At 48.9% G+C, this 24,942-nt stretch overlaps 2 protein-coding genes across 2 annotated transcripts; one reads left to right on the top strand and one right to left on the bottom strand.

Annotated features, from left to right (window-relative positions):
• Positions 1-4,977: 4,977 nt before the first annotated feature.
• On the top strand, positions 4,978-8,379 carry LOC112268638. Its single transcript, XM_024454547.1, has 5 exons — positions 4,978-5,469; positions 7,074-7,141; positions 7,256-7,308; positions 7,383-7,670; positions 7,769-8,379. The coding sequence occupies exons 1-5, from the start codon at positions 4,978-4,980 to the stop codon at positions 8,128-8,130; spliced, it is 1,263 nt and encodes a 420-aa protein (XP_024310315.1). The 3' UTR covers positions 8,131-8,379.
• A 3,942-nt stretch (positions 8,380-12,321) lies between these two features.
• Positions 12,322-13,083, bottom strand: LOC104584936. Its single transcript, XM_010240769.1, has one exon. It carries the CDS (start codon positions 13,081-13,083, stop codon positions 12,322-12,324), a length of 762 nt encoding a protein of 253 aa, XP_010239071.1.
• Between the last annotated feature and the right edge of the window lie 11,859 nt (positions 13,084-24,942).

Genomic DNA, 24,942 nt, shown 5'->3' with positions numbered 1-24,942 from the left:
CCTCTAACACAAATTACATGAGATGGCAAATTTTAGTTTGAAGACACTGCTTTTCTCAGGAGCATTTTCTCAAACATGTGGCATGCATCATCAAGGCTTCTCCTAAGATTGGCCAAGAGGGTGCAGATGTTCGCGGTTCTGTGAGAAGAAAGCCACAAAATTATGGTTTGGTGAAATTTACTCTAAAACGGAGTATCCAGAAGCAATGGCAAAAACGTAATCTAACAGCGGTAGGGACAAATATCTTGGTATATATGTTCATGTTCGCAAGAGCTCTAGCCGTCGCCGCAGCTGACCACCTCCAGGAGCTTCATTTGTGGCCGCTTCTGCTGCCTCCCCCTTCCTTGTGCGGGCGGTGGACTGCCGACATCGGCTTGGGGCGGAGATCCAAGGGCGGGAGTGGGGGCTCGTCAGGCCCGGCCATGACGGCTCGGAGGACTCGGGGACGGTGCGGCCGCTTAGCAAGTCGACGATGAGCGACGGGGTCGTCTACCTTTTCGCAACGGAGCAAGTTGTATGAGGATGAGGCTGAGCAGGCTGAGGAAGTCGTCCTTGCAGGGGTTCCCCAACTTCACCGATGAGAGAACGTACAGTGTCAGACGTCCCGAGGTCGCCGTACACAATCCCCAGCGACTGGTACGCCAACGCCATCACCTGGAACCTTGTGAGCTCCTGTTCATCTTATAGAATCTCTGTATGCGCGCTTATGATCCACTTCCTTGTGTGGACTTTCTAATAGCTGAACCCTGTTTTAAATAAATATGAACAAGTATCAGGGTAATGCTCCTGACAGCGACATCATTGAGGACTACATCGACAATCACGGAAGGCCAGCAGATAGCCGCACTTTTGAAGTAAATTCTCTTACCTTCCTCTTTTGCCTCGTTTGATGAACACATACGAGAAGACCACTTGAAAAAATCTTGTTTAGTATTTTATTTTTTGTTATGCACATACGGAGAGGGAAATTTGCATCGAATCTCTGACTGGATTGCATTAGTTGTGAACCCTTTTATCTGTACTAGGTTTTTGACCAGATCAATTCTAGAGCAAAAATTTTGAACTAGGATTTTTCTAGTACACGCCACTGCAAACTTTTCGCACTATAAATATTCGTAGTTCAACTCAAATGACCATTTTTTTTACTAGAATTTTTCTAGTTCAACAATACTGCAAAATATTTGTACTATATATGTTTTGGCTAGTTTAAAATCCATAGTTCAGTTCTATATACACCCTGGAGTTTAGCAACTTACTGTAGTTTGATTACAAAATTCTGAGAGCAACTCGTAGACTGTTTTTACAAGTCACCGTATGACATTGACACCATGCATTAAAGTTGCAAGGCCCACATACTGTATGTGACACAACCTGTGCTGACCACTGCCGGGGACAAATCCTGTACCCCGTGCACTGTTCTTCTGTACTCGAGCTCCCGTATTCTAATGTATAAAGAGATGAAAATCATTTTGGCACAGATCCAGAGATGCCCTTGGTCTGTGCAAAACCGAACCCAAAACCGGACAAAAATAACCGAAACCGAACCGAATTTTCGGTTTTCCCGGTTTTCAAAATGTGAAACCCTTTGGATTTCGGTTTTTTGGGTTTAAACCGAACGGTTTTCGGTTAAACAGAACAAAACCGAAACAATATAAACCTGAAGGTGCAATATTTAACAGATGTGGCGTAGTAGCCCAGTGGTCTGCACCGACCGAGTGATCCAGAGGTCGGGAGTGCAGTTCCTAGCCGTAGACGCGTTTTGTTTAATTTTTTCTGGCCTATCGGGCCGGTTCTAGGGCAATATGGGCAGATCTTGAGCACGTATGGACTTGGAATAAGCAGTTTTGGGTCGATTTTGAGCGCTCTCAGGCATAAACAACACTAGAATCAGAAAAGTGCCTCTATCAAGTGTTTTTGTGTTGAAACATGCATATAAAATTTATGTGTTGCTCAAAAATTTGCGTCAACTTTGGTCAATTTGGTTATAACCGAAACCGAACCGAAATTAAATGGTTATAACCGAATCTGAACCGAACTTTTATACGTAACCATATAACCGAAGTATACGAACCGTATTAACCGAAAACCATATTAACCGAACTGAACCGAACTGAAAAACCGAATGCACAGGGTAACCTTGGTCAGCCAGGATTTCTAGTGCGTTTGCCACGGGTTCAAAAAATCCGGACCCATTGAAGGAGGCTCTTTGCAAAATATCATAATGCATGGTCCTTTTGACCACATGATGCCATGTGGGCAGATTAAACTGCTCTTGTACATGTGAACAAACGACCAACAAATGATGACAAAATGCCTCCAAAAATGTTTGGAGGCTTTTAAAAATATGACAAGGAAGTTGGGGGAGGGGAATGTCATTTCAGGCTTTTTGGAAAAAAGCCTCCAAATATAGCAACTAAGGCTTTTTAAGGAATACCTTCAATTGTTATTTGGGGTGTTTCCCGAAATGCCCTGAATTGTCAAACTAGGCTTTGCAAATTACAAATATTGGTGGGTCCAACACCAATTCTCTCTATGCACTTTCCAGTCTCATCATCTGCTACGGTTTTCCCTAGTACGTTGATTATTATTATTACCTTTATTGACTTACTATATATTTGCTAATTGGCGTGATTTTGTGACCCGTGACCTCTTTTAAGGTAAGTTCCTGATTTTTCTCTTCCTTTCCTTTCTTCTCGTGGGCTTATACATTGGTGGGATTTTTTGTTAATTGGCAATGCGGGACTAAAGATACCATACTCCGATAGAACAAAGCTCTCCTATTTGACACCAATATCGATCCTGTCATGCACGGAACCGGAAGAGAGCAGCATGCGCCGGCGAGCCGCCACTGGCGGCAGCAGCGCCGATGAGGAACGGGGAGGGATCAGGATGCCGACGGATTGTAGAGGAGATCAGCCGGCGGCGTCGGCAGCTGTCGTGGTGGTGTCACGGCAGATGCCATAGGATGGCTTAACTTGGGGCCGATGGACGAAGGAGGAACCGGAGGAGGGAGGATGTGAAGGGAAACACGCACAAACACACAAGCACACCACAGTTTATCCAGGTTCGGAGCCCTCTTGTGGGGATAAGACTCCTACTCCTCCTTTGTTGTATTAGCCGGGATAGACAAGCTCTACAATGGTGCTCCTTGAGCTGTATTCTTGAGGAAGAAGAAGAAGAAGAAAGGGGAAACCCTAGGATGCTCTCTTTCTCCTCTGTCCCTCTCTACCAAGGGGTGGGGTTCTATTTATAGGCCAGACATGTCACACTGACATGCGGGCCGAGTCTAACGTCACCGTCCTTGGGCCCCGCTGGGCACACGGCTTGGTTCCCTCCAAGCAGTACCGCAGGGGACAAGACAACTTTACTTTTCCTACCAGCCGGCAGCGAGTACAGCTATCCTCTGCCGGCTTCCGTCATAGATTCCCTTTCGGTGCTTCCTGCGGGTGGTCACCTGACACCAGCGTACAGGCGTTGACCGCTTTTCCTGGAGTGATGATGGCGCTGCTTTACTTTGCACCGCGTGGTCAGGATAAGACTGTTGAGGGATCTCGGCTATTGTTGAGACTCCTGTGCTCGTCTTCATCCTGCAAACTCATAAAGTAAGATAGCCGTGTCGGCATACACCGGGTATGTCGGCTTAGCATTAGTTGCATTCGGAGATGCTGGCATGCTTATCTATGCCGGCCTTGCGTCCGTTATCTCGGCTAGAGTTGTGTCATCATGACCCTACCCGAGGTCATCCCCCCGACACTAGTCCCCGAAGCTGTTGTGGTCCGGCATAGAAAGATGTCGGGCTGCGATAGTTTCCCATAGACAGACCACCAACGCTCACTCGAGTCTAGCTAAGAAGGACGCCGAGATACCCCCAGGTTCTCCTAGCCGAGATCAATTTAATCCGTGACTCCGGGTTGGCATGCTTATCCAGTTTTTTGCTGAGATTCTTTCCTCTCCATGACCGACAATTTAAAACTCACTTTTGCCGACATGACCGCCACCAACGGGAGGATAAGGCTTGAGTTACTGCCATTGCGCTTTTTGAGGCGAGCGTGTCGTCGCGTCGGACAGTAAAACCGACAGAGCCTTTAAGGATAGAACTTCGGTTCCCACGCGAACACTTATCCTCCGGATCTCGTGGGATTCTCGGCGGCGCGCCGCGCAGTAACCGAGCGCACGCCTTGATGAGCATAACTGCCCAAATCGTGTGCAATCTTCCCGTTAGCCACTAAGTTGATAGCACGGGAAAAGCGCACCCCATTACTGCCGCTCGGGTATAAAAGGAGGAGGAGGGCCTCGGCGGAAAACCCTTCGCACTCCTTGCTCTCCTCTGCTCCTCGCACACTTCGCCGCCGCCTGCTAGCTCCGAGCATCTCCGCCGCCGCGGTCTCTCACCTCCGAGCTCGCAGTCGTCGCTTCGCTCTCCTCTGCTCCTCGCGCACTTCGTCGCGCTTAGCTTGCTAGCTCGGACCTCGCGCAAGCACTTCCTCCTCCGAAGCTCCAATCCCTAGATCTGTTCTTTCCTCAATGGCTTCTTCTTCTCGCCAACCCGCCGTCGACCCTGCTACTTAGGCGGAGGAGAGGGCCAACTCTGAGCGAGCCGGCTGGGAGGGCTCGGATGTCACTCCGGCGGACATCCAGGGGCTCCGCCGCTCCCGGCGGATCCCGGAGGACGTTGAGTGCCGGATTCCCGGCGACGAGCTCGTGCCAACTCCGGAGGCTGGTGAGCGCGTCGTCTTCTTTTCGCATTTTGAGCGTGGTTTTGCCCTTTCTGCTAGCGATTTTCTTAGGAATTTCCTAGATTTCTTTGGCCTCCAGCCGCACCACCTTCCGGCGAATGCCATTCTTACTCTCTCGGCATTCGTCACTTGTTGCGAAGGCTATCTCGGCCTTTGGCCCTCCATCGACCTGTGGTCCCGGTACTTCATGTTCCGGCCACAGGTTCTCCCCGATAAAGACAATCCCGGCGCCGTGAAGCCGATGACCCAATGCGGCGCCGCCACTGTCATTCCTCGCCGGGGTTCCATCTTCCCCCATATTCAGGGTCTTGAGTCATGTAAAAAATGGCTCAGGAACTTTTTCTATGTTAAGAACTCCTCTGCGGCCGACAAGATCAATCTGCCGGGATTCGAAGTCGGCCCCCCGGAAGAGAAGAGAAACTGGTCTTACGACCCAAAGGAGACCAATCCGGAGGTCAACGAGATCCACGCCGCCATCCTCGAGCTCAAGGAGGAGGGGATGACGGCCTATGATCTATTGGTGACATTTGTATACCGGCGGCTGTGCCCGCTCCAGTGCCGGTTACACAAGATGTGCTTCTACAATGGTCAGTTCGACCCGGACCGGGTGTCAACCGTCCGGCTTGACCAGGTTCAAGTCCGGCGCCAGGTTAAAGCTATTGCGAAGACTAGCCTGCCGGAGCACTGGAACCGGGGTATGCCGGCATACAGCCGGAAGCACCGTGCGCCCCTGGTAAGTTTTTTGTTTATATGTATCTTCTGCTCTCACCCGATATATGGCTATACCGGCCTTACTTTGACTAAGACTCAACTCGGCGGCACCTGATTCTTCCTTGCAGAGATTCGCCCGTCAAAGCAATGAAGACGGGAAATCCTCGGACAAACGCTTTGCGGCCCCGCGCATGACCATCAACCATGAGGATCCGGGTTCGGAGGACTTCATGCCGATCGCCCATGCCGGCCCTCGCCGTACCGAATGTAAGGATCTCTAGCATCTTCTTGTAATCCTTTCAATATCCATTAGCAAAGTATTCATTTTTGCTCTATCCCGGAATTAGCCGATTCAGGCGAGCCTGTCGCTGAGGCATTGGATGCAGTCGCCGCATCGGAGCTTGTGGACCCAAGCCTAAGCCCCTGATCGCCGGGTAAGGCCAATTTCACCTCAACCGCTGATGTCGGTTTTCTTCTTTGTTATTGTACACGCGACTAAGTTTTATTTCTGCAGGGAGGCTCTGGAGGCAACCCAGTCTCAGACGTGCATTGCGTCTAAAATTCTGGCATCTCATCCTTCCTGTGCTGAGGCCTCTGACCCGGCCGTGGGTGGGACTGAGACCGCCGCTGCTCCGACATCCCCGGGCCGGGATGTCGATCCAAGTGCCGACGCCACCGTCGTCGGCCAATCCGAGACTCCCGCAGCCAGGGTTTTGGCAAGCGAGGCTACCACCGAGGCAACGCCTTCCTCGGCCACGGCCGAAACCACAACGGAGCCGCCGGCCTCCGAGATGCCGCAAGAACCGGCGACGGGTCCCCAAGACCCCCAAGATCCGCAACCGACTCCGACTCCAACTCGGACTCCGACTCCGTCGCCGACTTCATCGCAGGCCGCGAAAGCCAAAGGCCCTGCTGCTGCTGCAGGGTCGACGGTTCCGGGGCCGGCAGGCCCACGCCGCACCGGTCGGCAACAAGAGATCCCGCTCCAGACGAGCAGCGGGCAAAGCTGGGGGTCGCTGGGCCAGTTCGTCATGGACTGGAACCACGTGGACCACTACGAGGTGACCTCCGGCACCGTGCAGGTGGCGCGGCAGAGCCCCTTGGTGGGACAACCACCGACAGCAACTCCGGAGTCGGTAGCGTCCCGGATGTATCAAGCCCGGGTGACCTTGTCCGAAACAAGCCGAGCTACCGAGGTATGCAAAAAACCCTTAAGAAATTTCAATTCTCAATTCCAGTATAGTATCCCTATTCCTAGTCCCCGAGGTTCAGGGCGAGTAATAATTAGTCGGCCTGAAGCTTAGAAGCTCCAAACACTTAGTTCTCGAGATTCAGGTCGAGTTTAGAATAGTCGGCCTGAAGCTTAGAAGCTTCAAATACTTATTCCCCGAGATTCAGGTCGAGTTTAGAATAGTTGGCCTGAAGCTTAGAAGCTTCAAACACTTATTCCCCGAGATTCAGGTCGAGTTTAGAATAGTTGGCCTGAAGCTTAGAAGCTTCAAACACTTATTCCCCGAGATTCAGGTCGAGTTTAGAATAGTTGGCCTGAAGCTTAGAAGCTTCAAACACTTATTCCCCGTTAACTGCATCTCGTAGCGAACTTATTTATGTATGTTCGTCTTGCAGGTCTGCATGAACAAGCGCACCGCAGCCTTTAAGGGGCTGTTGGGCAAGTATAAGGAGCTGGCGATGGCGCATAAGGCCCTGAGGGCTGAGCGTCAGAACTAGAGTAAGTACATCTTGCCGAGATAAGATTTCTGTCCGAGTATGCATAGCCGGCATAGACTGACATTTATTCTCATCTACAGCCAGAGACGACACCCAAGTAGCGAAGCTACTGAAGCACGTCGTCAGGTCCAAGGTAACTCGTCGTCTGCATCCCGGGTTCCATCCGTATGAGATATCAATCTCTGTAATATATGTCTGTTTAAACAGACGAGAAGACTCGGCTAGCCGAGCAGCACCGAGAGGACGTGGCTCGGCTGCAGGCGCAAATCTCGGCGCAAACAGAGGCACACAAGACCGAGGTGGGTGAGCTCACCTCGACCCTCTCTACCCAGGCTGATGAGAGGATCCTCCTGGAGAATGAGGTGAAGAAGTGCAAAGGTTTGGTCGCCGAGACTGAGACCTGCGCCGTTGCCGCCGAAAAAGAGGACGCTGAGAAGACCCGGCGGTTTCAGGTTGTCCGGCATGAGCTCATCAAGATCGAGGCCATGCTGACCAGTAAGTTGCCCTGGCACAAATTTCTTCATCTGATCACTTGTCCGAGTAATAGTAGTAATAATGCCGAGACTCATTACTGTCTTTTGCGCTTTTGTCAGAATCCTTTCCACAATCGGTCGAGACCGCCGAAGCCGCCGTGATCAAGGCACGCAAGAAGAGGGATCCAATCGGGACCACCCCCTTCGAGTACGACTTAGAGGATTATCTGGTTAGCATTGCTAGCCGGGTAAAACCTCTAAAATCGTGCGGGGTGAACATGCTGAACGCCGGCATCCGCGCCTTCCGGGCTCTGTGGCCGGGAGAGGAGGCTCCGACCGGCATCCCCGAGTTAGCAACGCGCCTGCTGGAGGTAGGGGATCGCCTTAACGAGTGGCGGGAATCGGCCGCGCACGTTGGCGCTGACGAGGCCTTGTCGTTCGTACTGTCTTGGTACGACGGCATCAATCTTGACGTGCTGTAGTCAATGCGTGCCGGTTCCCCCTACCTCATGGACCCGGAGCTGATCGCCAAGCGCAAGGAGCGGGCCCATTCCTTCATGCAGTATGCCGTCGTGCATACGTTCGTGGAGGGCCCACCATCCGAAGCTGAGGCCGAGATGACCGATGGCGATGAAGAGGAGGCAATGGATGAGGAGATTGTCGTTGAGTTGGCCTCCACCGCAATGGAGGTACAAAGCTCCGGCGCCAACCATCCCTCCGTCTCTTCTTAGTTATACCGGCAAAACAAACTTTAAAATTATTAGATCCCCGGGATGCCGGGTGCACATGTAAATAGTCCGAGATACTATTAGTTGTGAAGCACAATGTTTTTAATTTAATTTGCTTAAGTCTTTTAAATATCGAGTTCCCAACCGAGTCCCCGAGTCTGTTTTTTCTGTTGGCGAAATTTTATGACTTTAGTTCTTTTGTCTGCCTTGTTGGCATTCGACGTATGAACGGCGAAGTCATAGAACAACCCTTTCGAAAAGTTAAACTCGAAAAATTCATTTGGCAATACTCGAGCTAGGAAAGAAATGCCGAGTTAAGTGAAACAACACGCATCTCGATCGCTTCTTTGTTTGTTTCCGCAATCGCTTTTCATGTGTTCGGTTATTTCATATCCATTCCTAGCTTGCCATGAAGGCAGGCTGCGGACATCAGCGAAGTCATAGAGGGGATTTTCAATACCGACACACTACTAAACCGACATAAGATTACAACACTTAAATGATATTTAAGTCACCGAGTTTCTTTTAAGAACTCGGTGGATAATTTCATTTTCTTAATTAAAACATTCAACATAAGGAAAAATTGATACAAATACTCAGCTTTCAAGTATAGAATGGACGGAGCAACGCAACATTCCATGGCTTCTTGGTCTCCTCGCCCGACTGGTCCATCCTGTTCGCCTTGGGATCTTGTGCATCTATAAGATAGTAGGAATCATTATGGAGTGCTTTGCTCACAATGAAGGGTCCTTCCCATGGAGGTGACAATTTGTGCATGCCTGCTATGTGTTGCACAAGTCGGAGGACAAGATCTCCTTCCCGGAATACTCGCGGGCTGACCTTTCGGCTGTGATAACGCCTTAGGTGCTGTTGATAAATGGCCGACCGAGATAGAGCCAATTCCCGTGCTTCTTCGAGCAGGTCGACATCATTTTCTCGGGCCTCTTTTACCTCGGCCTCCGTATACATGGTCATTCGTGGAGAGTCATGTTCAATGTTGGTTGGTAAGACGGCTTCTGCCCCGTATACGAGGAAGAACGGCGTGTAGCCTGTAGAGCGATGGGGAGTCGTCCTGAGAGTCCACAGCACAGCCGGGAGTTCATCCAGCCAGCATCCCGGAGTACGCTCTAGCGGTTCGATTAGCCGTGGTTTTATGCCGGCCAAGACCATGCCATTTGCTCTTTCCACTTGCCCATTGGATTGAGGATGTGCAACAGAGGCAACATCCAATCGGATTTTCTTTTCAGCACAGAATCGCGCAAAAGGTCCCTCCGCGAAGTTCGTCCCATTATTCGTGATGATACTATGCGGGTACCCATATCTCAAGATGATATCCTTCAGAAATGATACCGCAGTTTTGCTGTCATATTTCTTTATCGGCTTGACCTCAATCCACTTGGTGAACTTGTCGACCATGACCAGGATATGCGTCATGCCTCCTCGCGCTTGCTTGAATGGTCCTACCATATCCAAACACCATACGGCAAACGGCCAAGTGATTGGGATGGTTTTGAGTTCGGACGCCGGCATATGGATCGTGCTGGCGTATCTCTGGCAGCCGTTTCATTTCCTGACTATGTCCTCTGCTTCCTGTAGTGCACTCGGCCAGTAGAAACCGAGTCGGAAAGCTTTGCCTACTAGCGTTCTCGAAGATGCGTGATGGCCACACTCTCCTTGGTGAATATCCCGGAGTATCTCCTGCCCTTCTTCCGGCTCGACACATCGTTGTAGGACGTTAGTGACGCTCCTTTTGTAAAGCTCACCGTTGATGATGGTGTACGCCTTTGTTCTTCTTTGAATTTGTCTTGCTGACACCTCCTCTTCCGGTACACTCCCATCTTTGAGGTAAGACATTATCGGTTGAGCCCATGCCGGTACAGGACGAGTGGCGAAGATTGGCTCATACGGCTCGTCTATCTCCATCGGCTCAACTGCCATTGCTTCCGCCGAGTTAAGGCGCTCAATCCCCGGGTTACCGGAACCTTTGCCGCTGTCAATGTCCATAGGAGTGGCGCCGGCCTCTGGACTCGCCGGGATAAATATAGACTCCGATTCTGGCGATGGTTTGATGGATGGCTTGCGTAAATGCTCTAGTGCCACTCCAACCGGAATGGCTTGTCGTGTTGAACCAAGTTTCGACAATGTGTCAGCTGCCTCGTTCTCCGCGCGAGGTATATGGTGGAATTCACATCCTTCAAAATGGCCACTGATCTTCCGAACATGGAATCGGTACAGCGCCATGTTGGCATCTAATGCATCCCAGTTGCCGGAAGCTTGTTGGACGACCAGATCGGAGTCATCAAAACATTGAATCCGGCGAACTCCAATTTCCTTTGCCATTTTCAGTCCATGCACCAGTGCTTCATACTCCGCGACATTATTGGATCCTGCAAAGTGAATTTGCAGGACGTATTTGAGCTGATCGCGCTTAGGCGAGGTCACAACTATGCCGGCGCCCAGCCCGCTTTTCATCTTAGAGCCATCAAAATGCATCTTCCAGTAATTAGTTTCCGGGGGTGGTGGTTCATACTCCATCTCGGCCCAGTCCACGAGAAAATCTGCCAGAGCTTGAGACTTCACGGCGTCTCGTCTATCGTATTGTAGCGTATAGGGTGCTAGCTCGATTGCCCATTTTGCTACCCGGCCGCTTGCATCTTTGTTACTCATGATCTTCGAGACAGGCGCTTCACATATAACCCGGATCTGATGCGCATCGAAGTAATGCTTCAGCTTTTTTGCCGCCATATAAATGTCGTACGCCATCTTCTGATAATGGGGATAATTCTGCTTGGATGATGGTAACACCTCGCTCAAGTAATATACCGGCCTTTGCACCGACTTGCCCTCTTCAACTCTCTCTACCACGATGACGGCACTAACAACCCGGTTGGTTGCCGCGATGTATAGTAACATCGGCTCCTTCTCCATTGGAGAGGCCAATATCGGTGCCGTCGCAATCATCTTCTTCAGCTCCTGGAAAGCTAGATCTGCCTGTTACGTCCACACAAATTTGTCGGTTTTCTTCATCAGCTGGTATAAGGGCATAGCCTTTTCACCCAGCCGACTAAGGAAACGACTCAATGATGCTAGGCATCCTGTAAATTTTTGCACATCTTTGAGGCATTTTGGCAATTTCATTCTTTCTATGGTGGCGATTTTCACGCGATTTGTTTCTATACCTCTTCTTGACAGTAGGAAACCGAGCAATTTCCCTGCCGGCACCCCGAATGTGCACTTGGCCGGGTTCAGTTTCATTCGGAATCTCCTTAGATTCGCAAATGTTTCCCGGATATCATCCAGGAGCGTAGCACTCTCTTTGGTTTTTATGACGACATCGTCGACATATACCTGCACATTTTTGCCGAGTTGATCGTGCAAACATTTCTGCATGCATCTTTGATAAGTAGCTCCTGCATTTCTCAAACCAAACGGCATAGTGGGATAGCAATAAGCCCCGAACAGGATGATAAATGATGTCTTTATTTGATCGTTAGGGTTCAGCGGTATCTGATGAAAACCAGAATACGCATCCAAAAAAGACAATTACTCACACCCGGCAGTAGAGTCAATCACTTGATCGATTCGAGGTAATGGGAAAAGATCTTTGGGACATGCCTTGTTGAGGCTGGTGTAGTCGATACACATGCGCCACACCTTGGCAGCAGTTGGGTCGTCCTTCTTCTTTTCGACCATGACCGGGTTTGCTAGCCAGTCAGGATGTAACACTTCCATGATGAAGCCGGAAGCTAGAAGCCGGGATATTTCCTCCGAGATAACTTTCCTTCTATCGTCGGCGAAGCGTCGAAGGGGCTGCTTCACCGGTCTCGCGTCTGGCCTGACGTGTAATGAGTGCTCAGCTAGCTCCCTCGGCACACCCGGCAGGTCTTGATTCGACCATGCGAAGATGTCCCGATGCTCACGGAGGAAGCTGGTGAGCTCGCCTTCCTATTTTTCGCTTAGACCAGCACCAATGATGACGGTGCGGTCCGGGAACTCGCCGTCGATTTGAATCTTCTTTGTTTCCTTGGCTGCCTGGAAAGCCACACTTCCATGAGGATTTGTCATAGCCGGCAAGCCAATCTGCGCCGCCTGAGCCATCACGACAACTTCCTGTAGCTTCTTCTTCTCGCCAGTGATGACTAGTGACTCGGCCAAAGCAGACCCTGCCGCCGCGCACTCCATCGAACGCTTGTAGTTGCCAGTGATGGTTATACTACCATTTGGTCCCGGCATCTTCATCTTGAGATAGCCAATGTGGGTTGTTGCCATGAACTTGGTGAGTGCCGGTCTACCGAGCAATGCGTGGTACGGACTATTGAGGTCCACCACTTCGAACAACAGATTCTCAGTCCGACAGTTCTCTCGGGTACTGAATAAGACATCCACTCGAATCTTGCCTACTGGGGCACAAGACACTCCCGGCACAATGCCATGAAAGGTGGTCTGGCTTGGCTCAAGCATGTTGTCGGTAATGCCGAGCTTCAGCATCGTGTCCCGATATAGGATGTTTATGCTGCTCCCATTGTCGATGAGGACCCGAGTGAACTTGATGTTAATGTCAGGCCCGATGAGTGTCGGATCAACCACCAAGGCGTATCCGCCAGGATTGGGCATAACCTTGGGATGATCTGCCCGGTTCCAGTTGATCTCTTGCTCCGACCAATACAGGAACTTCGGAACAGCCGGCATTACAGCATTGACCTCCATTTCTCGCCTACGCTGACTTTGTTTGTCAGTCGGCCTAGTGATGAAGATCATGTAGCTTTGGTGATGCTCCTTGTACTCATTTCTCCCGGCATAGCTTGGGATTTCCTGTTCCTCCACCTGGTTAACAACATTTTTCGCCTGAGGGGGCCCTGGATTTGTACATTCGCACCTATGAGCGGTGGAGGAGGGGGCAATCGACTTGCCTCACCCTTCTCGGCCCGTTGCATCCAGCTGCACTTCCGCGTCGTGTGGTTCGCTGGCTTGCTGGGGTTTGTCGTGTGAAAACGACAAGGCTGATCCTGTTGGAAATATGCCCTAGAGGAAATAATAAATTTGTTATTATCATATTTCATTGTTCTTGATAAATGTTTATTGCCCATGCTATAATTGTATTGATTGGAAACTCAAATACATGTGTGGATAAATAAACAAATACCGTGTCCCTAATACGCCTCTACTAGATTAGCTCGTTGATTAAAGATGGTTAAGGTTTCCTAACCATAGACATGTGTTGTCATTTAATAACGAGGTCATATCATTAGGAGAATGATGTGATGGACAGACCCAAAACTAAACATAGCTTTTGATCGTGTCACTTAAGTTTAAGTTGCTTATGTTTTATTATGTCAAGTATTATTTCTTTAGACCATGAGATCATGCCACTCCCTAGTACCGGAAGAATACTTTGTGGGCATCAACCGTCATCTCGTAACTGGGTGATCATAAAGGTGTTTTTCAGGTATCCCAGAAGGTGCTTGTTGGGTTGTATGGATCAAGACTGGGATTTGTCACTCCTTGTGACGGAGAGATATCTCTGGGCCCTCTCGGTAATATAACATCCTAATGAGCTTGCAAGCATGCGACTAATGTGTTTAGTTGCGGGGGTATTATATTACGGAACGAGTAAAGAGAACTTGCCGGTAACGAGATTAAACTAGGTATGGCGATACCGACGATCAAATATCGGGCAAGTAATATATCGCGAGACAAAGAGAATTGGATGCTGGATTAATTGAATCCTCGACATAGTGGTTCAACCGATGAGATCTTCGTGGAATATGTGGGAACTATTATGGACATCCAGGTCCCGCTATTGGTTATTGATATTTGATCATGTCCACATGTTCTCGAACCCGTAGGGTCACACACTTAACGTTTCATGTTGCTTGGGTTAGATGAGATAAATGATGATGATATCGAATTATGATTCGGAGTCTTGGATGGGATCCTAGACGCAACGAGGAGCTCCGGAATGTTCCGGAGATAAAGATTTATATATGGAAAGTTGTTTTCAGGGTTCTGGAAAGTTTGGAATATTTCCCGGTTTTGACCGGGAAGCTTCTAGAAGGTTCTGGAGGGATCCGGAGGGTTCCACCTTGAGGCCCACCTATCCCTGGGCTAAATGGGCCTGTGAGGGAGCACCCTGGCCTTAATGGGCCGAGGGGCTAGCCCACAGGGCCCATGCGGCCAGGAGGAGAGTCCTGGCCGCGGGAGAGTCCTGGCCACGGGATAGTCCTGGCCGGCCACGCCTTCTCTACCCCTATATAAATAGAAGGGGGGGCAAGGGAGAGAGACACCCCAAGCTTTCAGTTGGATCTCTCTCCCCTGAGCCCTCCTCTCCTCCTCTTCTCACGCGCACGGCGTAGCCCTGCCCGTGAGAATATTCACCATAGTCACCACGCCGTCGTGCTGCCGGGATCTCGTCTACCTCTCCCTCTCGCTTGCTGGATCGAGGAAGGAGGAGATAACGTGAAGCTGAACGTGTGGATACCAAGGAGGTGCTGTCCGTTCGGCACTGAGATTGATCTCATTGAAAGTTCCACTACACCAACAACGATCTCGTGATCGTAACGCTTAGCGGTCTACGAGGGTATGGTGTTCATGATCCCTCTCGTTACATACATCTAGTATATATATTCTTGGGTTTCTTCCGCACTTCTCGTAGGAAAATTTTTGTTTCCTATGCAACGAACCCAACAGTGGTATCAGAGCTAGATCTATGCGTAGATGTTTTGTACGAGTAGAACACAATTTAGTTGTGGGCGTTGATGTTCATATTGCTACCTCCTTTGTGCACTATCGGATTTTGCGGGATAGTGGGATGAAGCGGCTCGGACCAACCTTACTTGTCTTCGCACAAGAGACCGGTTCCGCAATTAACATGCAACTTGTATTGCATAAGGCGGCTGGCGGGTGTCTGTCTCTCCCACTATAGTTGAAATCTGATTTGCAATGGGAGGCCTATATGGTTAATAAGCAATTTGTATATCACCGTTGTGGCTTTTGCGTAAGTAAGAACGGTTCTTTTAGTGCAGCCCCTAAAGCCACGTAAAACATGCAACAACAAAGTAGAAGCGTCTAACTTGTTTTTGCAGGGGCATGTGATGTGGTATGGCCAAGATATGATATAATATATTTGATGTATGAGATGATCATGTTTTGTAATATTTCACGACTTGCATGTCGATGAGTTTGGCAACCGGCAGGAGCCGTATGGTTGTCTCATTAATTATTGTATGACCTTCGTGTCAATGATTTAATCGCCATGTAATTGCTTTACTTTATCGCTAGTAGTAGCAATAGTCGTAGTAGCAATAGTTGGTCGAGGCAACTATACATGACGCCCGAGGACCTAGGCGCCATGCTGGTGATGATGGAGATCATGCCCGTGCTTTGGAGATGGAGATCAAAGGCACACGAAGAGAATGCCATATCATGTCACATTATTTATGCATGTGATGTTTATCCCTTTTATGCATCTTATTTTGCTTAGTTGACGGTAGCATTATAAGATGATCCCTCATTGTTAATATCAAGATAATAATGTGTTCTCCCTTAGTATGCACCGTTGCAAAAGTTCGTCGTTTTGAAGCACCACGTGATGATCGGGTGTTATAAACTCTACGTTCGCATACAACGGGTGTAAGCCAGTTTTACACATGCAGGAATACTTTGGTTAACTTGACGAGCCTAGCATGTACAGACATGGCCTCAGAACACAAGGAACCGAAAGGTTAAACATGAGTCATATGAATGATGTGATCAACATGCTGATGTTTACCATTGAAGCTACTCCATCTCACGTGATGATCGGACTTGGTGTAGTGGATTTGGATCATGTGTCACTAAACAACCCGAGGGATGTTGATTTTAGTGGGAGTTCATTAGTAATTTGATTAGCTTGAACTTATTATCATGAACTTAGTCTAATTGCCTTTGCAAATATGCTGTAGATCAATGGCTCGTACTACGTTCAATATGAATACTCTCCTAGAGAAAGATAAACTGAAGTCCAATGGAAGCAACTTTACGGACTGGTTCCGGAATGTGAGGATTATCCTCGAAGCTGCCAAAAAGGCTTATGTTTTTGATGCAGCGCTTGGTGCAGAACCCGCAGCAACTGAGTCTGCTGACGTTAGGAACGTTTGGCTGACTCAATCTGAGGACCACAATGTAGTTAGGTGCGGCCTCTTGCTTGGTATGGAACCTGAGCTCCAAAAGCGTTTTGAGCACCACTCGGCATATGCTATGATTGGGGAACTGAATACTTTATTTTAGACCCAAGCCCGTGCGGAGAGGTATGATGCCTCCGAAAGGTTCTTTAACTGCAAGATGGAGGAGAACAGCTCCGTTAGCGAGCACGTGCTCAGAATGTCTGGGTACGCCGACCGCCTGAGACAACTGGGAATTGAGATTCCTAATGAATTAGGCATTGACCGGGTTCTTCAGTCACTACCACCTAGCTATAAAAGTTTTGTGGTGAACTAAAATATGCAAGGGATGGATATGACACTTCCTCAGCTCCTCGCGATGTTAAAAACCGCGGAGGTGGAAATCAAAAAGGAGCATCAAGTGTTGATGGTCAATAAGACCACCAGTTTCAAGAAGGCAAAGGGTAAGAAGGGTAATTTCAAGAAGGGTGGCAAAACTGTTGCCACTCCCGCGAAGAAGCCCAAATCTGGACCTAAGCCGGATACTGAGTGCTTCTACTGCAAGGGGACTGGCCACTGGAAGCGTAACTGCCCCAAGTACTTGGCAGATAAGAAGGCTGGCAACGTCAAAGGTATATTTGATATACATGTTATTGATGTGTACCTTACTAGTACTCGTAGTAGCACCTGGGTATTTGATACTGGTTCAGTTGCTCACATTTGTAACTCGAAACAGGAGCTACAGAATAAACGAAGACTAGCAAGAGATGAGGTGACTATGCGCGTCGGGAATGGATCAAAAGTTGATGTGATCGCCGTCGGCACGCTCCCTCTACATTTATCTTCGGGATTAGTTTTAAACCTTAGTAATTGTTATTTGGTGCCTGCGTTGAGCATGAACATTATATCAGGATCTTGTTTAATGCAAGACGGTTATTCATTTAAATCAGAGAATAATGGTTGTTCGATTTATGTGAGTAATATCTTTTATGGTCATGCACCACTTGTGAATGGTTTATTTCTATTAAGTCTCGATAGTAGTGACACACATATTCATAATGTTAATGCCAAAAGGTGCAAAGTGGATAATGATAGTTCAACATATTTGTGGCACTGCCGTCTAGGTCATATTGGTATAAAACGCATGAAGAAACTCCATTCTGATGGACTACTTGAATCACTTGATTTTGAATCATTTGATACATGTGAACCATGCCTCATGGGTAAGATGACTAGAACCCCGTTTTCAGGCATAATGGAACGGGCCAGTGACTTGTTGGAGATCATACATACTGATGTGTGCGGACCAATGAGTGTTACAACGTGCGGTGGATATCGTTACTTCCTAACCTTCACAGATGACTTGAGTAGATATGGGTATATTTACTTAATGAAAAACAAGTCTGAGACATTTGAAAAATTCAAGGAATTTCAGAATGAAGTGGAGAATCATCGTAACAAGAAAATTAAATTTCTACGATCGGATCGTGGAGGTGAATATTTGAGTTACGAGTTTGGCACGCATTTAAGACAATGTGGAATTGTTTCACAACTTACGCCGCCTGGAACACCACAACGCAATGGTGTGTCCGAACGTTGTAATCGTACTTTATTGGATATGGTACGGTCTATGATGTCTCTTACTGATTTGCCACTGTCGTTTTGGGGTTATGCATTAGAGACAGCCGCATTCACTTTAAATAGGGCACCATCTAAATCCGTTGAAACGACACCATATGAATTATGGTTTGGCAAGAAATCTAAGCTGTCCTTTCTTAAAGTTTGGGGATGCGAAGCTTATGTAAAAAGGCTACAACCTGATAAGCTTGAACCCAAGTCGGAAAAATGCGTCTTCATAGGATACCCTAAAGAAACGATTGGGTACACCTTCTATCACAGATCCAAAGGAAAAGTGTTTGTCGCTAAGAACGGGTCCTTTCTAGAGAAGGAGTTTCTCTCGAAAGAAGTGAGTGGGAGGAAGGTAGAGCTCGATGAGGTTATTGAACCTTCTCTCGAATTTGAGTGTAGCGCAGCACCAGAAACTGTTCCCGTGCATCCTGCATCAGCTAGAGAGGAAGCTAATGATAATGATCATGAAGTTTTGAATGAGACAACTACTGAACTTCGCAGGTCGACGAGAACACGTAATACTCCTGAGTGGTACAATGCTCGTGTCATGAATGTCATGTTGTTGGACAACGATGAACCTGCGAATTATGAGGAAGCGATGATGAGCCCAGACTCCGAAAAATGGTTAGAAGCCATGAAATCCGAAATGGGATCCATGTATGAAAACCAAGTATGGACTTTGGTAGACTTACCGAATGACCGAAAGGCCGTTGAGAACAAATGGATTTTCAAGAAGAAAACAGATGCTGATGGAAATGTTACCGTCTATAAAGCTCGACTTGTCGCAAAAGGTTTTCGACAAATTCAAGGAGTTGACTACGATGAGACTTTCTCACCTGTAGCGATGCTAAAGTCTGTTCGGATTATGTTAGCAATTGCTGCATTTTTCGATTACGAAATCTGGCAGATGGATGTCAAAACCGCGTTCCTTAATGGTCACATTGAGGAAGAGTTATACATGGTTCAGCCCAAAGGTTTTGTCGATCCTAAGGATGCTAATAAGGTATGCAAACTTCAGCGTTTCATTTATGGGCTGAATCAAGCATCTCGGAGTTGGAATCTCCGTTTTGATAAGGTGATCAAAGGGTTTGGATTTGTCCAAACTCACGGAGAAGCTTGTATTTACAAGAAAGTGAGTGGGAGCTCTGTAGCATTTCTAATACTGTATGTGGATGACATATTGCTAATTGGGAATGATATAGAACTTCTTAAAAGTGTTAAAGGCTATTTGAATAAAAGTTTTTCAATGAAAGACCTTGGTGAAGCAGCTTACATATTAGGCATCAAGATTTATAGAGATAGATCAAGACGCCTGATAGGACTTACACAAAGTACATACCTTGACAAAGTTTTGAAAAGGTTCAAAATGGATCAAGCAAAGAAAGGGTTCTTGCCCATGTTGCAAGGTAAGATATTGAGTAAGACTCAGTGTCCAGCTTCGGCAGAAGATAGAGAAAAGATGAATAGTATCCCCTATGCCTCAGCCATAGGCTCTATTATGTATGCCATGCTGTGTACTAGACCAGACGTGTGTCATGCTGTTAGTTTGACTAGCAGGTACCAAAGTGATCCAGGAGTGGAACACTGGACAGCAGTTAAGAATATCCTTAAGTACCTAAAAAGGACTAAAGAAATGTTTCTCGTTTATGGAGGTGACGAACAGCTCGTCGTAAAGGGTTACGTCGATGCTAGTTTTGACACTGATCCGGATGACTCTAAGTCTCAATCCGGATACGTATTTATTTTGAATGGTGGTGCAGTTAGCTGGAGGAGTTCCAAGCAGAGCGTTGTGGCAGCATCAACAACTGAAGCGGAATATGTGGCTGCTTCAGAAGCGGCACAGGAAGGAGTTTGGATGAAGGAGTTCATATCTGAACTTGGTGTGGTTCCGAGTGCGTTGGATCCCATGGACATCTATTGTGACAACACTGGTGCCATAGCCAACGCCAAGGAGCCGAGGTCTCACAAGAATTCCAAGCATATTAAACGCCGGTTTCACACTATTCGTGAATATGTCAAGGATGGTGACATAAAGATTTGCAAAGTACATACGGATCTGAATGTCGCAGATCCGTTGACTAAATCTCTTCCACGAGCAAAACATGATCAACACCAAGACTCCATGGGTGTTAGATTTATTACAATGTAAACTAGATTATTGACTCTAGTGCAAGTGGGAGACTGTTGGAAATATGCCCTAGAGGCAATAATAAATTTGTTATTATCATATTTCATTGTTCTTGATAAATGTTTATTGCCCATGCTATAATTGTATTGATTGGAAACTCAAATACATGTGTGGATAAATAAACAAATACCGTGTCCCTAATACGCCTCTACTAGATTAGCTCGTTGATTAAAGATGGTTAAGGTTTCCTAACCATAGACATGTGTTGTCATTTAATAACGAGGTCATATCATTAGGAGAATGATGTGATGGACAGACCCAAAACTAAACATAGCTTTTGATCGTGTCACTTAAGTTTAAGTTGCTTATGTTTTATTATGTCAAGTATTATTTCTTTAGACCATGAGATCATGCCACTCCCTAGTACCGGAAGAATACTTTGTGGGCATCAACCGTCATCTCGTAACTGGGTGATCATAAAGGTGTTTTTCAGGTATCCCAGAAGGTGCTTGTTGGGTTGTATGGATCAAGACTGGGATTTGTCACTCCTTGTGACGGAGAGATATCTCTGGGCCCTCTCGGTAATATAACATCCTAATGAGCTTGCAAGCATGCGACTAATGTGTTTAGTTGCGGGGGTATTATATTACGGAACGAGTAAAGAGAACTTGCCGGTAACGAGATTAAACTAGGTATGGCGATACCGACGATCAAATATCGGGCAAGTAATATATCGCGAGACAAAGAGAATTGGATGCTGGATTAATTGAATCCTCGACATAGTGGTTCAACCGATGAGATCTTCGTGGAATATGTGGGAACTATTATGGACATCCAGGTCCCGCTATTGGTTATTGATATTTGATCATGTCCACATGTTCTCGAACCCGTAGGGTCACACACTTAACGTTTCATGTTGCTTGGGTTAGATGAGATAAATGATGATGATATCGAATTATGATTCGGAGTCTTGGATGGGATCCTAGACGCAACGAGGAGCTCCGGAATGTTCCGGAGATAAAGATTTATATATGGAAAGTTGTTTTCAGGGTTCTGGAAAGTTTGGAATATTTCCCGGTTTTGACCGGGAAGCTTCTAGAAGGTTCTGGAGGGATCCGGAGGGTTCCACCTTGAGGCCCACCTATCCCTGGGCTAAATGGGCCTGTGAGGGAGCACCCTGGCCTTAATGGGCCGAGGGGCTAGCCCACAGGGCCCATGCGGCCAGGAGGAGAGTCCTGGCCGCGGGAGAGTCCTGGCCACGGGATAGTCCTGGCCGGCCACGCCTTCTCTACCCCTATATAAATAGAAGGGGGGGCAAGGGAGAGAGACACCCCAAGCTTTCAGTTGGATCTCTCTCCCCTGAGCCCTCCTCTCCTCCTCTTCTCACGCGCACGGCGTAGCCCTGTCCGTGAGAATATTCACCATAGTCACCACGCCGTCGTGCTGCCGGGATCTCGTCTACCTCTCCCTCTCGCTTGCTGGATCGAGGAAGGAGGAGATAACGTGAAGCTGAACGTGTGGATACCAAGGAGGTGCTGTCCGTTCGGCACTGAGATTGATCTCATTGAAAGTTCCACTACACCAACAACGATCTCGTGATCGTAACGCTTAGCGGTCTACAAGGGTATGGTGTTCATGATCCCTCTCGTTACATACATCTAGTATATATATTCTTGGGTTTCTTCCGCACTTCTCGTAGGAAATTTTTTGTTTCCTATGCAACGAACCCAACAGATCCAACATCACTTCGAAGGTATACTTCGGCTTATCTTGCTAGAGTTTCTTTTGTTCTCCCTTCTTGACCCACTGCTGACTTCCAGTTTTCTTGCGCTGGCTAGAGCCGGCATCAGGTTCGTCTTGAATCACAGCGACATGAGCTGGCCCATATCGGTAATCCGGCCTATCATCCCTTCTCTCGTTGCGATGATCTTGATGATCGTTCCTCCGGAATGCCCCGGCAGGATTGTATACCGGCTGCTCTCTTTGTGGCTCTGCCGGCATCAGCGATGGCTGAGTCGGATCGCCAAGCGCGTACATGTCGGCTATCCTGATCATTTCGGATAGAGTAGCCGGCATCTCTCTTTGAAGCTTTTGCCACAGCATGCTGCCGTGCCGACATCCTTGGGCAAACCATGCTATGGCCTGCGATTCCACTATCCCTTCACAGGAATTGCGGAGATTGTTCCATCTTGTCAGATAATCCCGGTCGGTCTCGTTGTCTCTCTGCTTGCACATGGACAACTGTTGAGAACGATTCGGCCTCTTGTAGGTACTGGTGAAGTTGCTGACAAAGGCTTCCTCGAAATCTATCCAGCAGTTGACACTGCTTTCCAGCAAATGGTTTAGCCATATCCGTGCCGGTCCCACCAGCATCTGGGGTACGTAACGCACTGCCCATCTGCGGTTGCCGCCTGCCACGCTTACTGCCGTGACATAGTCTTACAGCCAATCTTCTGGCTTAGTACTGCCGTCATACGTTCTCGTGCCCCTGGGCAGCTGGAAACCCGGGGCTGGTTTCTCCCTCATGATTCGGTTCGCGAAACAACGCGGTCCCGGGGGACCTTGCTCCTCCAGGAGCTCGGATAGATAGATTTGGTCAAGCCGATGTCGAGCATCCAGGGGTGATACCTGCCTGTTGCCAACTCTGCCTCTGAGCGGACCGAGGTTATCGCGCTCCCGCCTGATATAACCCTCGTCTGCCATGGCCAAGTATCCGTCATCATAAAGGTCATACCGGCGATGTTCACCTCGATAGAGGGGGTTGCGCCCGACACCCTGTTGTCCTGTAGCAGTATTGGGTGCCGGACCTCGAGGTCGGTGTCCATGATCGAACGAGTTACGCTCCTGCTGATCTCGGCGTATCTCCTGCTGATCTCGGCGATTTCCGCCGAGACGCACACCACTTTGGCTGTCATTGACCCTCCTGACTATTTGCCTCTCGGCCAAGGCTGGGTCATGGCATTCCAGCTGCTTATCCCGGCCAGAGTTGACGCTCTTGTCCCGTTTGCCACCAGGCGAGGATGCTTTTTTGTCAACCCGGCCACCAGCGATGCACCGGGTTTGCCGTGCATTTTCATGTATGCCTCATTTTGCTCATTAGCCGTTTGGAGCAGTTCTTTCACGTGCAGTTGCGGCTGCCGAAGTGCCTCTCCCGTGAGATTCGGCAACTCCTCAGCCGCAGCCTCGGCAGAGATTTTTGACAGGGGTGTTGTATTTCGGCTTTAGTGCCGAAGCAAAACTTGCCGACAAGCCGACACTCCCCTGCCATCTCTTGTCATCTCGGCATTCAAGTTCTCACCACGGGTACGCACCTCCCCAACTCTGCTGGGGTTAGTTAACGCTGTAGAACTAAGACCATGTGCTTTATTATACTCACGGTGCGAGATGTCAAGCTCCTGTCGAGCGCTGGCAACGTCGACTGCCTCCTTCAGCAGCTTCTGCCTCTCCAGCTCCAACTCCGCCTATAGCTGAGCCGGGTTAACGTTCGACGCCACCGGCACCGTCAGCTGCTCGATGGAGGCCTGGATCTGAGTTGGCTTTGGCGGCAGAGCCGATGTGCCCGCTTGAGCGGCGATGTTCTCCGGCTTCTCCAAAGGGAGCTTCGCCGTTCTGCCGGACTTGGTTGGGGCCACGCCACCTCCTGCAGCGTCCCTTCCCGCATCAGCGCCATGGGCCATCACCATGACCTGCACACGGTCAGCGGGGAAGTCGAAGTGCTGGCCGCGAGCCGTGCAGATGGCGGGGGGATCTTCGGCCATCACCACCTGCTCCGGGTACCTGCAAGGGCTGTCAGTAGCGACGTAGACCTCGTGCATGCCGAAATTGATGAAACGGCCTGCACAAGGAAGCGGCGCGCCGTTGAAGCTGCCCGCGTTGTTGTTGATGAAGCCCAGAGAGCCGAATCTCTGGACCAAACCGGAGACCACGCGCTCTCCAATGGCGAGGAAGCTTCCCGTCCGGGCCGCTGCTGGCCCCACGGTGGGCGCCAACTGTCGTGGTGGTGTCACGGCAGATGCCATAGGATGGCTTAACTTGGGGCCGATGGACGGAGGAGGAACCGAAGAAGGGAGGACGTGAAGGGAAACACGCACAAACACACAAGCACACCACGGTTTACCCAGGTTCGGAGCCCTCTTGTGGAGGTAAGACTCCTACTCCTACTTTGTTGTATTAGCCGGAATAGACAAGCTCTACAATGGTGCTCCTTGAGCTGTATTCTTGAGGAAGAAGAAGAAGAAGAAAGGGGAAACCCTAGGATGCTCTCTTTCCCCTCTGTCCCTCTCTACCGAGGGGTGAGGCTCTATTTATAGACCAGACAAGTCACACTGACATGCGGGCCGAATCTAACGTCACCGTCCTTGGGCCCCGCTGGGCACGCGGCTTGGTTCCCTCCAGGCAGTACCGCAGGGGACAAGACAGTTTTACTTTTCCTACCAGCCGGCAGCGGGTACAGCTATCCTCTGCCGGCTTCCGTCATAGATTCCCTTTCGGTGCTTCCTGCGCGTGGTCATCGGACACCGGCGTACAGGCGCTGACCGCTTTTCCTGGAGTGATGATGCCGCTGCTTTACTTTGCACCGCGTGGTCAGGATAAGACCGTTGAGGGATCTTGGCTATTGCCGAGACTCCCGTTCTCATCTTCATCCTGCAAACTCACAAAGTAAGATAGCCG

The sequence above is a fragment of the Brachypodium distachyon genome, chromosome 4 (genome assembly GCF_000005505.3).
Source record: "Brachypodium distachyon strain Bd21 chromosome 4, Brachypodium_distachyon_v3.0, whole genome shotgun sequence".
NCBI lineage: Eukaryota > Viridiplantae > Streptophyta > Magnoliopsida > Poales > Poaceae > Brachypodium > Brachypodium distachyon.
This window is presented reverse-complemented; position numbering and strand designations above follow the sequence as displayed.